Source organism: Aotus nancymaae, unplaced genomic scaffold, assembly GCF_030222135.1.
Source record: "Aotus nancymaae isolate 86718 unplaced genomic scaffold, 86718_ANA_hifiasm-v0.15.2.pri h1tg000007l, whole genome shotgun sequence".
NCBI lineage: Eukaryota > Metazoa > Chordata > Mammalia > Primates > Aotidae > Aotus > Aotus nancymaae.
Window position 1 is genome coordinate 58,211,266 of NW_026988418.1, and position 13,672 is coordinate 58,224,937.

At 42.6% G+C, this 13,672-nt stretch overlaps 1 protein-coding gene across 1 annotated transcript in view; it reads right to left on the bottom strand.

Moving 5' to 3' along the window:
* Positions 1 to 13,672, bottom strand: part of PTGFRN (prostaglandin F2 receptor inhibitor) — a 78,632-nt gene that overhangs the window by 42,678 nt on the left and 22,282 nt on the right. Inside the window, exon 2 of the mRNA XM_012458866.2 lies at positions 373 to 741. Coding sequence (XP_012314289.2) covers positions 373 to 741 — 369 coding nt within the window. The remainder of the gene's footprint in view (positions 1 to 372; positions 742 to 13,672) is intronic.

Sequence of the window (13,672 nt, forward strand, 5' to 3'; positions counted from 1 at the left end):
TGTCCTTACAACCTTTAAGGTTACAGAGGAGGAAGCTGAGGCATGGACCATGCCCACAGCCATGCAGCTGACAAGTAGTAGAGCCAGCAACTGGACTATAAACAAGCACAGGCAACCTGGCTCCAGAGCCAGCTCTCCACCACTGCGTCATGCTGTGCAGAGGATGGCTCAGAACCACACTGGAGTGGAGAAGGGCCCTCTGACGTCATCTGGCCCATCCCCTGCCTTGAATCAGGTAAGACACGACTATTCCACTGGACGGAGGAGGGAGCACAGCCCCAGAGAAATTAAGTCTCTTGACAAAGTCACCCACAGCCCAGTGGCAGTGAAAGGTCTGGCCCCTGGCATCATAAGCCCATGTAAGGACTGTACCTTTAACCTGCACTGTGTCCTCATAGTTGCCCTGGACGGTGGCATCTGTGCTGGGGGTGGAACATTTGTAGTGGCCTTGGTCTGAAGGCTGAACATTCTTGATGTGGAGCTCCACGGCGTCATTGGCAGTCCGCCTCAACAGGATCTCACCCCTCTGCAGCCGCTCCTGGTACAGCTGGGTTGGGAACCCCGCCTCCCAGGTGCTTGCAAGCTCCTCAAAGTCGCTCCCCAAAGATGAGAAGCTCCAGTCAAAGTTCTGCTCGCTGGGGCCATCATAGTCACTGACGTTGCAGGGGATGACCAGCTCAGTGCCCACCACTCTAACCAGGGTCCCTGTGGGGACTCTCACCACACGCCCTTGACAAAGACCTGCAATGATAAGAGATAAAAGGCAGGTCTTTAATCACAGAAAGTCTTCCCAGTACAAATGTGGCAAACCTGTGGATGCTCCTGCTCACAGGGATGGCAGAAATGTGACAGCCAAACCGCTAGGGAAAATGTGGCTATGCAGAAGGTTAAGCCTGTCCCTTTAATAATGAGCCAGGAATACAACCTTAAAATGAGCACCTCTCACACAACCAGTTTCCCAGGACTGACAGGCAGGAAGATAAGCATTAAAAGCAGGCTAACTATAAACCTGAACAGCTTCTTCTTCCCTACCGTTACTATGTAGCACATCCTAATTACTCAATGTGATATAAAAATATTTTAGGTTTTGTGTAAAAAAAAAAGGGCAGAGCTAGTCAAGTATTTACATTTCTGCCCACCCTATATCAACCCTCATCCCTAGAGACCATTTCCTGGGGCTCCCGAGACCTGATTTACAATGACGGACGCCAATTTTAAAATCCTAGAGCAGCCTGCTGATAAAATGATTTAACTCCTGTTATCTGACATTGCCTATAAATTAATTTTAAAATATGACGATTTTACCAAGTATTAATTTTCTATTTTCTGGCTCATTTCCTTCTCTACTCTTTGTTCTGATCTAAATTCAGAATGAGGATGGGGAAGCACAAAGGGAGAGACGCAGGCGGTTGCTGGGCGCTCTTAGGAATGCAGCAGCTGATTGCCGGGGATGAGCCCAGAGGACACACACGAGTTCACTGGCTTCCCCTCCCTAAGAGTGCACAATTCCCAGGCCTCTCTGGTAGGGACCCTATGACTGGCACCTGTGAGTCCTTTAAGATGTCTTCATTGCAATGAACTTCAGCAGGATTTCGCAGTGTATTTACTACCTGTGTTTAGCATTTCAATTGCATCAAATAAACACGTATGGTGCCTTTTTGATGCTCTATGAAGAGGACAGCAATAACATATACAAGAGAAAGCATGTCTGAAATCAAGGAGACCCAAGTTTCAGTCTGAGAGACCTCTCTTCCCTTTGACTTCTGCCACTATGAATTGGGACAAGAAGTCTTCGCTAAGTTAATCAAACAAAATGTCTAGGTGAGAGTCTGCCATGTAATAAGGGATCCAGGAAATGGGAACCTTTTATTAATTTTGTATTTTTATCATTTGTTATAGGTTCAATTTTGTCCTCATTCGAAATTCCTATGCAGAAGTCCTAGTCCCCAGTACCCCGGAATGTGACCATTATTTGGTAACAGGGTTGTCACAGATGTAATTGGTTGTGATGAGGTCACACCGGAATAAGGTGAGCTCCTAATCCTATAAGACTGTATCCTTAAAAAGCAGGTAACGGGAGGCGGAGGTTGCAGTGAGCCGAGATCGTGCCACTGCACTCTAGCCTGGGCTACAGAATGAGACTCCATCTCAAAAAAAAATTTAAAAAGCGGGCAATTTGGACACAGACATGCCCACAGGGAGAAAGCCACAAGAAGATAAGGCAGAGATTAAAGTGATATGTCTACAAGCCAAGGAGCACCACAAATTGTCAGCAAGCCACCAGAAGCTAGGGGAGAAGCATGGAACAGATTCTCCCTCTCAGCCCTCTGACGGAACCCACTCACCGACACCCACTTCTGGACTCTGGCATTGTGAGGCAATCAATGTCTGTTCAATCAGCCTGGTTCATGGTACTCAGTTGCAGCAGCTCCAGCAAACTAATATGCTACTGCCACTGTTTTTCCACTGGTTTAATTCATGTTTTCAAATTCCGGGTTGCCACCCTTTAGTGGGTTGTGAAATGAATTTATAGTAGTCGTGACCAGCACGTGCACATTTTTAAAGATGAAATTAAACCAAATAAAAAATAGAATAAATCTTAGAGTATATTACATTTAGTAAAAGATAAATATTGTTTCATTATATTTTGTTAACAAAGGTATGTGTGTACCAGAAGATGACGGAAACCTTACATCTTAATTTGAGTCAGGGTTAAAAAAAAAAAAAAAAGAACACTGAATTAAAGCTATATCTTGTTTTCCCCACCCATTATCATTTACTTTGAGAAGGGAAAAAGGAAGTATCCATGTAAGAAAAGAGGTGATAGGGAAGAGTGTGGGTTCTGAGCAGGGGTTGACTGACTGCCTTCTCCTCCCAGCCCATCTTGGGGGCAGGCCCAGATTGAACTCCAGCTCAAAGAAAAGTTGCTGAACCCTAAATCACATTACTCTCCATAAAAATAAAATAAAGTTATGAGTGCTGATAACTTAGAAGAACTATGAGTCACATATATTTCTGCAGAGAATGGTAGCACCAACCTCACATACTGTTGAGGAGTAGTGCTGGAACGTGAAACTTCTTTTTTCCTTTCCTTTCTTTCCTTCCATCTATCTTTCCTTCCTTCCTTTCCTTTCCTTCTTTCTTCTTTCTTTCATTCCCTTCCTTTCCCTTCCTTCCTTCCCTCTTTTTTTTTGTTGCCCAGGCTGGAGTGCAGTGGCATGATCACAGCTCCCTGCAGCCTCAACCTTCTGAGCTAATGTGATCCTCCCACCTCAGCCTCATGAGTAGCTGGGACCACAGGTGCACACCACCACACCCAGCTAGTTTTACTTTTTGTAGAGATGGGGTCTCACTATGTGGCTCAGGCTGGTCTCAAACTCTCAGACTCAAGCAATCCTCCAACCTTGGCTTCCCAAGGTGCTGAGATTATAGGCGTAAGCCAGTGCACCTGGCCCATGCTACTTCTTTCTAAGGTAACTTAGTGGCTCAGGATGACACCCTGACCTCACACCTGTTAATTCTGGCAAGCATGAGGCAGACCCGCAGTGGCTGCCTAGCATTCCTTAACTGCCTCAGATGAGACTGACTGTACCCCCAGTCCCAGAGATGGGTACCAGGGCTAAAACCAGGTAAATCAGAATTTCTGGCTCTTTTTTGCTGAAGCTTCTTAGAAAGAGGCTTTGACTTTCAGTGTAATTAAGGTAATATAAAGATGATATACTCTAAGCTGCACATAGGCAGGCCTCCTGATCATGAGGAGAAGTCACCCATAGGAGAAGAGACCCAGCCAGACCCAGGACCCAGCACCTAGAATAGAGAGGTCAGAGAAATTCCTATGGCAGCATCTGAGCTGTTGGATCCAGCCATGCCTTCTACCACTCCCAATGCAACCATACATCACACTCCCATGTGCAAGAATGTATACCCACACATACACCCACACACCCCTTTCCCTGGACATTTCAGTTTCTTGCAATTCCACTCATCCCCACTTATGTTTCTTTTCTTTCCTAAAATTTTTGTCTGTTTTTGAAACAGAGACTCACTCTGTAACCCAGGCTGGAGTGTAGTGGCACAATTGTAGCTCACTGAACTCCTGGGCTCAAATGATCTTGGGCAGCTGGGACTACAGGCACTGTGCCACCATGCCCAGCTAATTTTTAAAATTATCTTGTAGAGATGGGGTCTTGCTAGATTGGTCTCAAAACTTTGGCTGGTCTTGAAATCTTGGCCTCAAGTGATCCTCTTGCCTTGTGATACAGTTTGGCTGTGTCCCCACCCAAATCTCATCTTGAATTCCCATGTGTTGTGGGAGGGACCTGGTGGGAGGTAACTGAATCACAGGGGCAGGTTTTTCCCGTGCTGTTCTCATGATAGTGAATAAGTCTCATGAAATTTGATAGTTTCCTTGCACAAGCACTCCTCTCTTTGCCAGCTGGCATCCACTTAAGTGACTTGCTCCTCCTTGCCTTTTGCCATGATTATGAGGCTTCCCTAGTCACGTGGAACTCTAAGTCCAATTAAACCTCTTTCATTTGTAAATTGCCCAGTCCCAGGTATGTCTTTAACAGCAGCATGAAAATGGACTAATACAGTAAATTGGTACCAACCAGTAGAGTGGGGCGTTGCTAAAAAGATACACAAAAATGTGGAAGCCACTTTTGAACTGGGTAACAGGCAGAGGTTGAAACAGTTTGGAGGGCTCAGAAGAAGACAGGAAAATGTGGGAAAGTTTGGAACTTCCTAGATATTTGTTGAATGGCTTTGACTAAGAGCACTGATAATGATATGGACGATAAGATATAAGCTGAGGTGGTCACAGATGGAGATGAGGAACTTGTTGGGAACTGGAGCAAAGGTGACTCTTGTTATGTTTTAGCAAAGAGACTGGCAGCATTTTGCCCTTGCCCTAGAGACCTGTGGAACTCTCACCTTGAGAGAGATGATTTAGGGTATCTGGCAGAAGAAATTTCTAAGCAACAAAGCATTTAAGAGGTGACTTGGGTGCTGTTAAAGGCATTCAGTTTTATAAAAGAAGCAGAGCATAAGAGTTTGGAAATTTGCCTGACAATGTAATAGAAAAGAAAAACCCATTTTCTGAGGAGAAATTCAAGCTGGATGCAGAAATCTGCATAAGTAACAAGAAGCATGTTAACCCCCAAGACAATGGGGAAAGTGTCTCCAGGGCATGTCAGAGGTCTTCAGGGCAGCCCCTCCCATCACAGGCCTAGAGGCCTAGGAGGAAAAAGTGGTTTCATGGGCCAGGCCCAAAGGCCCCACACTGTATGCAGCCTAGGGACTCGGTCCCCTGCATCCCAGGTGCTCCAGCTGTGGCTGAAAGGGGCCAACACAGAGCTTGGGCCATGGCTTCAGAGGGTGCAAGCCCCAAGCCTTGGCAGATTCCATGTGGTGTTGAGTCTGTGAGTGCACAGAAGTCAAGAACTGGCATTTGGGAACCTCTGCCTCGATTTCAGATGTATGGAAATACCTGGATGCCCAGGCAGAAGTTTGCTGCAGGGGCAAGGCGCTCATGGAGAACCTCTGCTAGGGCAGTGTAGAAAGGAAATGTGGGGTCAGAACCCCCACACAGAGTTCCTATTGGGGCATGGCCTAGTGGAGCTGTGAAAGGAGGGCCACTGTCTTCCAGACTCCAGAATGGTAGATCCACCTGGAAAAGCCACAGACACTCAATGCCAGCTCGTGAAAGCAGTTGGGAGGGAGGCACTACCCTTCAAAGCCACAGGGGAGGAGCTGCCCAAGACCATGGGAACTTATCTCTTGCATTAGTGTGACCTGGATGTGAGACATGGAGTCAATGGAGATCATTCTGGAGCTTTAAGGTTTGACTGCCCAGTTGGATTTTAGACTTGCATGGGGCCTGTAACCCCTTCGTTTTGGCCCAATTATCCCATTTGAAATAGCTGCATTCACCAATGCCTGTACCCACACTGTACCTAGGAAGTAACTAACCTGCTTTTGATTTGACAGGCCCATAGGCAGAAGGGACTTGCCTTGTCTCAAATGAGACTTTGAACTGTGGACTTATGAGTTAATGCTGAAATGAGTTAAGATTTTGCGACTGTTGGGAAGGTATGACTGGTTTTGAAATGTGAGGACATGAGATTTGGGAGGGGCCAGGCATGGAATGATATGGGAGGGACCTGGTGGGAGGTAACTCAATCATAGGGGCAGATCCCATGCTGTTCTTGTGATAATGAGTGAGTCTCATGAGATCTGAGGGTTATAAAAAGGGGAGTTTCCCCACACGAGCACTCTTCTCTTTGCCTGCCACCATCCATGTAAGATGTGACTTGCTCCTCCCAGCTTTCACCATGATTGCAAGGCTTCTCCAGCCATGGGCTATGCCTGCCGCCATCATGTAAAATGGGACTTGCTCCTCATCGCCTTCTGCCATGATTATGAGGCTTCCTCAGCCATGGGGAACTTAAGTCCAATTAAACCTCTTTCTTTTGTAAATTCCCCAGTTTTGGGTATGTCTCTATCAGCAGTGTGAAAATGCTCTAACACACCTTGGCCTCCCAGACTGCTGGGATTACAGGTATGAGCCACCATCACCAGACCACTTATGTTTCTTAAAGTAAAGGAAATTTCTGTCATTGGCAACTCAAAGAGCACTGAAATGCTAGATCACTACCCAGCAATGACCAATTCTCTGAAGCCATCATTACCACAGTTCACAAAGAAATGAGGTGATCTCTTTTTTACATTTAAGTTTTGAGACAATCAGACAATTCTGACTCTCCCAAAGAGATCTTCTAGAAGAAAGCATCATGGTGAGACTCTTCAGAGGCAAAACAGCCTTGTGCTTAACCCTCTTGTGCCTCAGTGTCCTCATCTGTTGCCACACTCCCTGAGGGCTATAAGGATTAAATGAGCAAATGCACTTACAGCACTCACGATGCCTGGCTTGTGGCAAGGGGCTGCAGTTAGTTACATGCTGGGCAGGCCACCTCTAGGATAAACCTGATCATAATCATTCACCTTGCTTCCTTGGCTAGGTTTACAGAGGAATTTCCTAATGTGTTAATCTTTTCCATTCCTATCCCCTGTTGAGAAGTTGGCCAGGGTAGACAACCTTCCCACAAGCATGAGACTGCATCCTTGTAAGGTCTCTATCTTTCTATCTTTATTCTTAGTGATCAGAGCTTTAGAAACTGATTCATCTCCTTGTCTGAACTCTCCAATCCTTCCACAGGGCTGCTGAAATCATATTTTCCACATACAAATCCAATGTCACTTCACTGATCAAAAGGCTTTAATGGCGCCTTATCACCTACAGGACAAAATCTACCCACGAGCCACCCCCACTGCTGTCACCCTGGCCCAGTCCAGCACCCCTCTCATCTGCATTACTGCAATGTCCCTTACTGGTCTCCTGGCTTCCATTCTTGCTCTCTATTCTCAACACAGCAAAGTGACCTTTGAAAAATGCAAGTTGGGTTATACCTTACTCTGTTCAAAGCTCCCCAATCACTTCCCATCTCACTCAGATAAAAGCTGAAATCCTTATAGAGGCAATCCTTACAGAATCTGGCCTTCTTTGTTTCTTGGACCTCCTGTCTGTTCTTCTTCCTCTACTATACTCCAGCCATGCTCTTCTCCCAGGGTTTCACCTACTGCAACCTCAGGGCTCTTGCACATTTCCTCAGGGCAGGACACTCTGAGACATTCATCCCACTGGTTCCTTCACCAGCTTGAGATCTGTATTCTAATACCAACTTCTTAATGATGCCTTTCCTGACCACCCTAAAGTGGCACATCCCCATTCTTGCTCCTGCCAAATTTTCTCCTTATTAATTACTACTAAAATATTTTGTGAACACTTACATGTTTTTACTATTATTTACTGTCTGGTTTTTGGTTTTTTTCTCCAGTAGAATGTAAGTTCCATAGGAGTAGTGATATTTGTTTTGTCCATTGCTGAATGACAGTCCCTAGAACAGGGCCTGGTAAAATAGTAGTTGTTTAATAAATAGTTGTTGAATGAATGAACGAATGAATAAAAGACATACAAGACCATTCACTATCTGGCTCACGGCAGCTTCATCTCCTACTGTTCTCCCACTCTCTGATGCTTCTATCCCACAAAACAAACATCTCTTTACTTTCTGGAAATGCCAGGCTCTCTAGTGCTTCATGGCCTCTGCTTTCATGCCTCCATCACCTGGAATACCCTCTCATCAATCTCTTCACCCTCTTGCAAGAGGCGGCTGCAGCACCACCCCATCTGTGAAGCCTTCCCCAACTCCCCTGGGATCACTTACGTACAACTTCCTTCATGTTCCAACTCAACCTGCAAAAGTACCTTCGATGTTGGCTATGTGATAGCGCCACTGGGAAAAGTAAAGCAGATATGAACAGATGCATGAAAGATCAAATTCTAATCTGAAAAGATATAAACCTGAGCAGTGTCTTGCATGCAGAACTAGGATGTCCCCTCATCCACACAAATCAAGATTTTAAATTTTGATAACAGAATTTCAAATTGCCACCAAGCAATCTGGTATTTAGCACAGATTTCTTGTAATATTGTTAAATAACAGCTAATGATATTTAAAAATAAATATAACTTGGAAAAATAGAGCATATGGCTCTTTTCAAATCAAAAAGAGTATCTACATAGCCACATGTTGCCAATTTTTGTCAAAACCTTTTGTAACAGTTGATAACTGAGGGAAAAAGAGGAAAAGAAAATTGTCCTCTATTTTTCCAAGTCCTACCAGTGTTTTAAATTTAAGGTCCCAAACACTTCTGTACCTGAACTGTATTAGTTTAGTTCCCCATAAAAATGTCATTACTGAGTAACAATCTTGAATTGTGGCTTTGTTTGTTTTCAGGGGTGAATATAAGAAACCTTCATACGAAAAACATTTATCAGCCTTAAAAGTCCTATTGAGGACACTACTGAGTTGTTCAATGACATAAAAATCCATACAATAAAATTCCATTAAAATTTAGTACCAGAAAACAAAAACAAAAACACCTGTTGATGGACCATTGTATATTCTTTCCCCAAAAACAAGAACTACACATGTTCCTCTTACTTATCAGGGCAGTTATCACAGCCTCAGAGTACCTTTGATACCCAAGACAAAATAAGGGCACTTTAATTATCACCTTTGTGCATTGTTTACGTATATGTATGTGTATTTCATTGGAAGTTGACTCAAATATTTGGGGGTGGTAAGTAGAGTTTAAATTTCAAAAGACCAATAATTAAGATTTCCACTTTCAGATTTTTGTTTTCTGCTATGATAGAGTAGCTAATATCAGATCACTCCCTGCCCCCCAACCCCACTCCCACTACAGAAATCATAAAAGACAGATAAAAGCAAATTGAATGCATTGGTGAGCAATCAAGGCAGCCAGGCTCAAGGGGCCAAGATAACAGAAAGATACTGAGGTGGACTCAACAATACCCACTTTTCTCTTCAGATATTTGCCATTTTTAAGTGGTGCAGGCTAGAAACCAAGTACAAGTTAGTAACTCAGAGCTTCCAGCACCTTGTGGGGCCAAGAAGACAACTGAGTTCAGGGATACTAAGAAGGTTAGAGTTTGATGAGCAAGATCCTAGGAAAAAAGGGAACAGCAGATAAGTGAGCTTGACATACTACACTGCTATCCCCTCAAGGTAACAGACATTATGAAAGATACATTGAGAGGTACAGGGAGGTGGTAAGTGGCTGAGAAGCTAAGCAGAAAATAAACACTAAGACGCTAAGAGGTTAAGCAAAATTTTTGACCAACTCACAATATGGGGAAACATAAACTAGAATTCTGAGTCCATAAAGGAAGGTGGTAAACACTCAGATTCTTAGTTACAGCCCTGGAAGGGCTATGCTCTTGGAATAAGAGCAAAGCTGAAAAAGCAACTAGCTCTTATCAAGACTGAAAGACAGTTTCAAAGCATCTCAATTCCTCAATGGCCTCATTGAATAAAGGTGACCTTTTCTTACTCTACTGGCCTGTTAGGAAAAAAGTAATTCTTCTCAGAGAGAAGATAACATCACACAGGGCAACTATAATTTTTCAGTGTTCAATCAAAACTTACCAGATAGCCCAGATGACAGAACCAAATGAGTAAAAACAAAAGAGAAAAAATAGATACTATAACAAGACCTGCAGGGATCCAGATATTGTTTTCATCAGACATAAACTTTAAACTAACTACAATTAATTTACTAAAGAAGTAGAAAACAGGATTTCACCCAAACTGAAAAACATTAAACCAATCAAATTGAAATTTTAGAATCAAATATATATATATATCTGAAATTAAGAGGTCAATAAATATGTTTGGCAGTAGATTAGATGCTGAACAAAAGAAGTCAGCACCCAGGCACAATGGCTGTCACCTATAATCCCAGCACACTGGGAAGCTGAGACGGGAGGACTGCTTGAGCCCAGGAGTTCAGGACTAGCCTGGGCAATACAGTGAGACCCTGTCTCTACCAAAAAAAAAGAAAAAAGAAAATTAGCCAGGTGTGGTGGCACACACCTGTAGTTCCAGCTACTCAGGAGGCTGAAGTGGGAGGATTGCTTGAGTCCAGGAGATGGAGGCTGCAGGGAGCCAGGATTGTGCCACTGCTCTCCTGCCTGGACAACAGAGTGAGATCCTGTCTCAAAAAAACAAAAAAGTAACAAAAATAAAACAAAAGTCAGTAAAAGTTATCCAAACTGAAGCCCAGGGTATAAAAAAGAACTAAAAAAAGCCAGACGAGAGTTTATGAGATGCAGTATAAAGGCTAAACACATGTGGTGTCATAGAGACCCAGGAGAAGAGGGAGAGACTGTAGTAGAATTAGGCATAATTAATTTTTACAGAGATAATGGCTAAGATTTTTCTTAAACCAACAAAAGACATCATGCCACAGATTCATGTATCATAAACAGAATAAATAAAAACAAAACCACACCTAGGTAAATCATAGCAAAACTGCTGAAAGGCTGAGAAAGGAACAAGAATACAACTGATGGCTAACTTTCAACAGAAATGATGTTCATGAGAAGACCATAGAATGGCATCTTCAAAGTGATGAAAGGAAGTAACTGTCAACCTGGGATTCTATACAGAAAAAAAAAAAAAATTCCTCAAATAGGAAGGCAAAATAAACATGCTTTCAACCAATTCTCAACAAGAGAAAAAGAATTAATTGCACCAAAGAGAAGTACTAAAGGGAGTTCTTCAAATAGAGGGAACATAATCCCACTTGAAGTCACAGAAATGTGAGAAGGCGAAATGAGCAGCAGAAAGAATACCTATGTGGGGAAACCTACTGAATATTGACTATAAATACCATATTGGTAATGTCTTCTGGAATTCAAAATATATACATCATTAAAATATATGACATCAATGGCAGAAAAAGTGAGAGGAGGGGCAGAATACACTGGAGCTTCAATGTTGTAAGGTCTTTCATTATCCTGGAAGGGGTAAAAGGATCACTAGCAGACACTAACAGGTCGCTGATACACGTTCTAATCTCTAGAGTAACCACAAAAATGAAAGACCGAATAACAAGCTAACTGGTGGGGGTGAGGGTAGAATAAAAAATACTTGATTAATCAAAGACTCCATCATTTCAGCTAAAATCATATAATCATTTCTCAAAGTATTTATTTCATGATGTATTCAGTTTGATTGACTACCAAATCTCCTAGTCTTTCTCCACAACAAGATTAGGATAAAGTAAGTGGAAGAATAATAATGTACTGTGTGTTTCTTACATGCCATGCACTGACTGACTGAGCCAGGTACTATTCACAAATTGTCTTAATCCACAGAAGGCAACCATAATGTAGCTATTATCGCCCCTATCCTAGATATGAGGAAATTGAGAATCAAAGAAGTTTAATACCCTCCTGAAGGTCAAAACAGCTTTAATGTGAGGGACTCAAACCCAGGTTTATCTGGCCTATATGCTGCACTATCAAGCCAAAGATAGGCTGGATTGGTTTGCCTTGGACTGCACTAAATATTGTCACCCTCTGTTGACTTTTGTCTTTAATTTGAGTAGGAAGAAGAAACAGCTTAAAATTCCCTATAAAACATTTCATATTCTCCATGGGCAATGGAACCAGATAGGCAGCAAAATAATACAGAAATGAGTCACTGAAAGAAGAAATATTATATATTTTCAATATGAAGTAGATAGATGTGAGAAATAAGAGAAATCAGATTGTTAAAAATTTCTTCAAAAATTTGACGTTTGTTATTTTAAGTGATACCAACTTTAACATCACGCATATTGATGCTCAAAAATGGTGCAGAGAACTTTATTCCAAAATCATACAGAAGGGATTTTTAGAAGCCCTCTGCCCTGACTTCTCAGCAGTAGAAAATTAACAACCAAGAGTTAATTGTTTCCAGATTACCATTTCCCTACCCCTGGAATACTCAAGAAACTAATTAAATGCCTTCAGCTTCCTTCTATCAGGTGGAAAAGATGAGGACAGGCAGAAAAAGGCAAGTTCTTCACGGTAAACAACTAATTCTGCAATGTTTATTTCGATAAGTGCTATTGGCAACCATGAGGAATCATTAAGAGAGACAACGCAATGAAGACTACACTTCATTTATCTGCACTTTTCCACCTCTTCCTGATCCGAGGGAAATAGATTTTATTTCTCAGGTTATCATCAACATTATTCTAAATCAAGACCTGCAGAGTACAGCATATCTGCTAAAATATCTTGCAATTGTTTCTATTATCGCTCAAATTTTATTATTTCACTGAGCTGCCTAGAAGCAAGCAATCTGACTTTCCAATCTGAACCATTTGTAAGATAAGTATCAGCAGTTACTGAATCCAGTGGTAACGGTGAGTTGAAATACTGAAACTAAAGAGGTTATGGTATTTCAGCATGCCTTGTAAATGGGTGCCTAATTCCCACTTTCTGAGTCTTTACAAGGCTTTTAGGAGAGACTGGGGGCCTATAGATTTCCACATGTGAACTAGAAATGAATGCACAGAAAGTCAGACTTATAAAACCTTATAGTGCCTTTATTGGAGTACTTGACTCAACAAATGAAAAACCTTTGTCTCTTCAAGTCTGCCACTGAGAGGTCTGGCAGGAAAGGATCATGCCAACTTTCATCTAGACAGTCCCTAAGTAATGAAAATGCAGCAAGGCACATTAAACAAGCTATAGCCAGCAGAGAATGTGTAATAAAGTCACATATGGCAGAACTTCAAAACCCCATCCAGAAGCAAATAAGGTTCAACTAAAGCAGTGCTTATAATCATTAAAAAAAATAAGTTCAGCTAGGACCTCACTGAGATACACGAGACAAATGTAAGATAACTCATTCAACACACAACCATTAAGCAAGAGGTCCCTGTGCTAGGTGATAAGTGAGAGTGAAAGGTAAATCAGCTTGTGGATCTTCTTTTAAGGCACGTATGGTATGCTAAGAGTCAAGCGGTGTATAACAGTGGAAACTGGGCTGGGCGCGGTGGCTCATGCCTGTAATCCCAGCGCTTCGGGAGGCTGAGGTGGGCAGATCATGAGGTCAAGAGATCAAGACCTTCCTGGCTAACACGGTGAAACACCATCTCTACCAAAAGTACAAAAAATTAGCCAGGCATGGTGGCTCATGCCTGTAGTTCCATCTACTTGGGAGGCTGAGGCAGGAGAATCACTTGAACC